Raw genomic sequence first — 1,393 nt, 5'->3', positions numbered from 1 at the left:
TTCAACGGTAAGTTTTATGCAACGGGCCACAGGCGTTCTCGTACGTGTGTGTGCGCTCCTCGGGAGTATAAAAGCGACCAGGTCCGTCCAGATTTCAGTGCGGCCAGAGAAATCATCCACGCAACATTTACATTTAAAGGACGACAAAGATAAACAGTAAAATCAGCCGGAAGACTCCAGTATTTTTGGCACTGTAAACATTAATGTGGGTTTTTTTTCCAGCAAAAATTGTGCGAGTACGTGGAAGGTGATAGTCATCACGATGACGAGTTGAGTAGATATGAAGAGAGTTATTTCTTTATATGAACATATGTGCAAAAATGTCAGGAAGCTCATCAATTGAAAATTTATACATAAAAATACCAACATTATAATGAAACAAATCAATCAATTTCAGATTTTTGCTTCTACACAAAAGATCATTTGTGTGAAATGAATATCCAGTATTATTAATTATTCTTAAAACACGTTTTTGAAGAAGAAAAAGGGTATTAAGCAAAAACTGAGATGAATTGCCCCAATTGCTATCATTTTAGCAAAAAAATAAATATTGCAACAGTAACAATGGAGGTGAGGTGATAACAAATCTGACGTATCCCTAAATTGACTCGACCTACCCCCTTTCCCCTATTGTATCGTACCTACCACCAACATCGCACCAGATAAATTTGTAGTCACTGTCCACTATAATAGCCAACAGGATTATACTAAAAAAGCCCTTGTAGTTGCAGCATAGCGAGCCGGACAGAGGAGGCTTTCTGATGGGCACATGCTTGCCATCAATAGCTGCCACACAGTGGGGAAAATTCCACCGCTTGTAGAATCCACCAGCAAGTTGTTTCCATCCATCAGGGGTTGAAGGGGCTGTCATGACTTCATCTGCATACTCGTCACATATGGCCTGACACACTTCCCTGGCCACTACAGATAGGGTGTTGTCAGGCACCCTCCACCCATACTGCATGTCGGAGTACTTGGTGCCAGACACAAGATGACGGAGAGTAGCTGCCAACTTGAGACCTTCTTCCAGCGGCTCCCTGTACCAGGTGTACTGCCTCCTGATTCTTCCTCTGACCCTCTCCAGGATTTCATCGTAGAGTTCAGGGGGCATGCAGAGAAATTTCTTGAAAGTCGAAGGGTCTTCTCTTCGGAGCTCAACCAACAGCTGGTTCAGCTGGCTAGATTCCAAAAGCCCTTCTTCTGGCAGGGTTCAGCCACGTCCTTCTCCAGATACGACGTCGTCTGAAGCCTCGTCTCCATCTGAATCGGCCTCTGATGAACTGGTGTAGGTTCAGCTGCTGATGTATAATATCATTCTGAGCCATTGCCAGTAAATACTGGACTCTGAGGCGGGCTGCATCTTCCATATTTCTGAAGAAACTTTGAAACTTTC

At 43.6% G+C, this 1,393-nt stretch overlaps 1 protein-coding gene across 1 annotated transcript; it reads right to left on the bottom strand.

Annotated features, from left to right (window-relative positions):
• Positions 1-613: 613 nt before the first annotated feature.
• LOC140235343 (uncharacterized) lies at positions 614-1,111 on the bottom strand. The gene has a single exon (XM_072315371.1). It carries the CDS (start codon positions 1,109-1,111, stop codon positions 614-616), a length of 498 nt encoding a protein of 165 aa, XP_072171472.1.
• Positions 1,112-1,393: the final 282 nt, after the last annotated feature.

This window comes from Diadema setosum, chromosome 11, assembly GCF_964275005.1.
Source record: "Diadema setosum chromosome 11, eeDiaSeto1, whole genome shotgun sequence".
Classification (NCBI taxonomy): Eukaryota; Metazoa; Echinodermata; class Echinoidea; order Diadematoida; family Diadematidae; genus Diadema; species Diadema setosum.
This window is presented reverse-complemented; position numbering and strand designations above follow the sequence as displayed.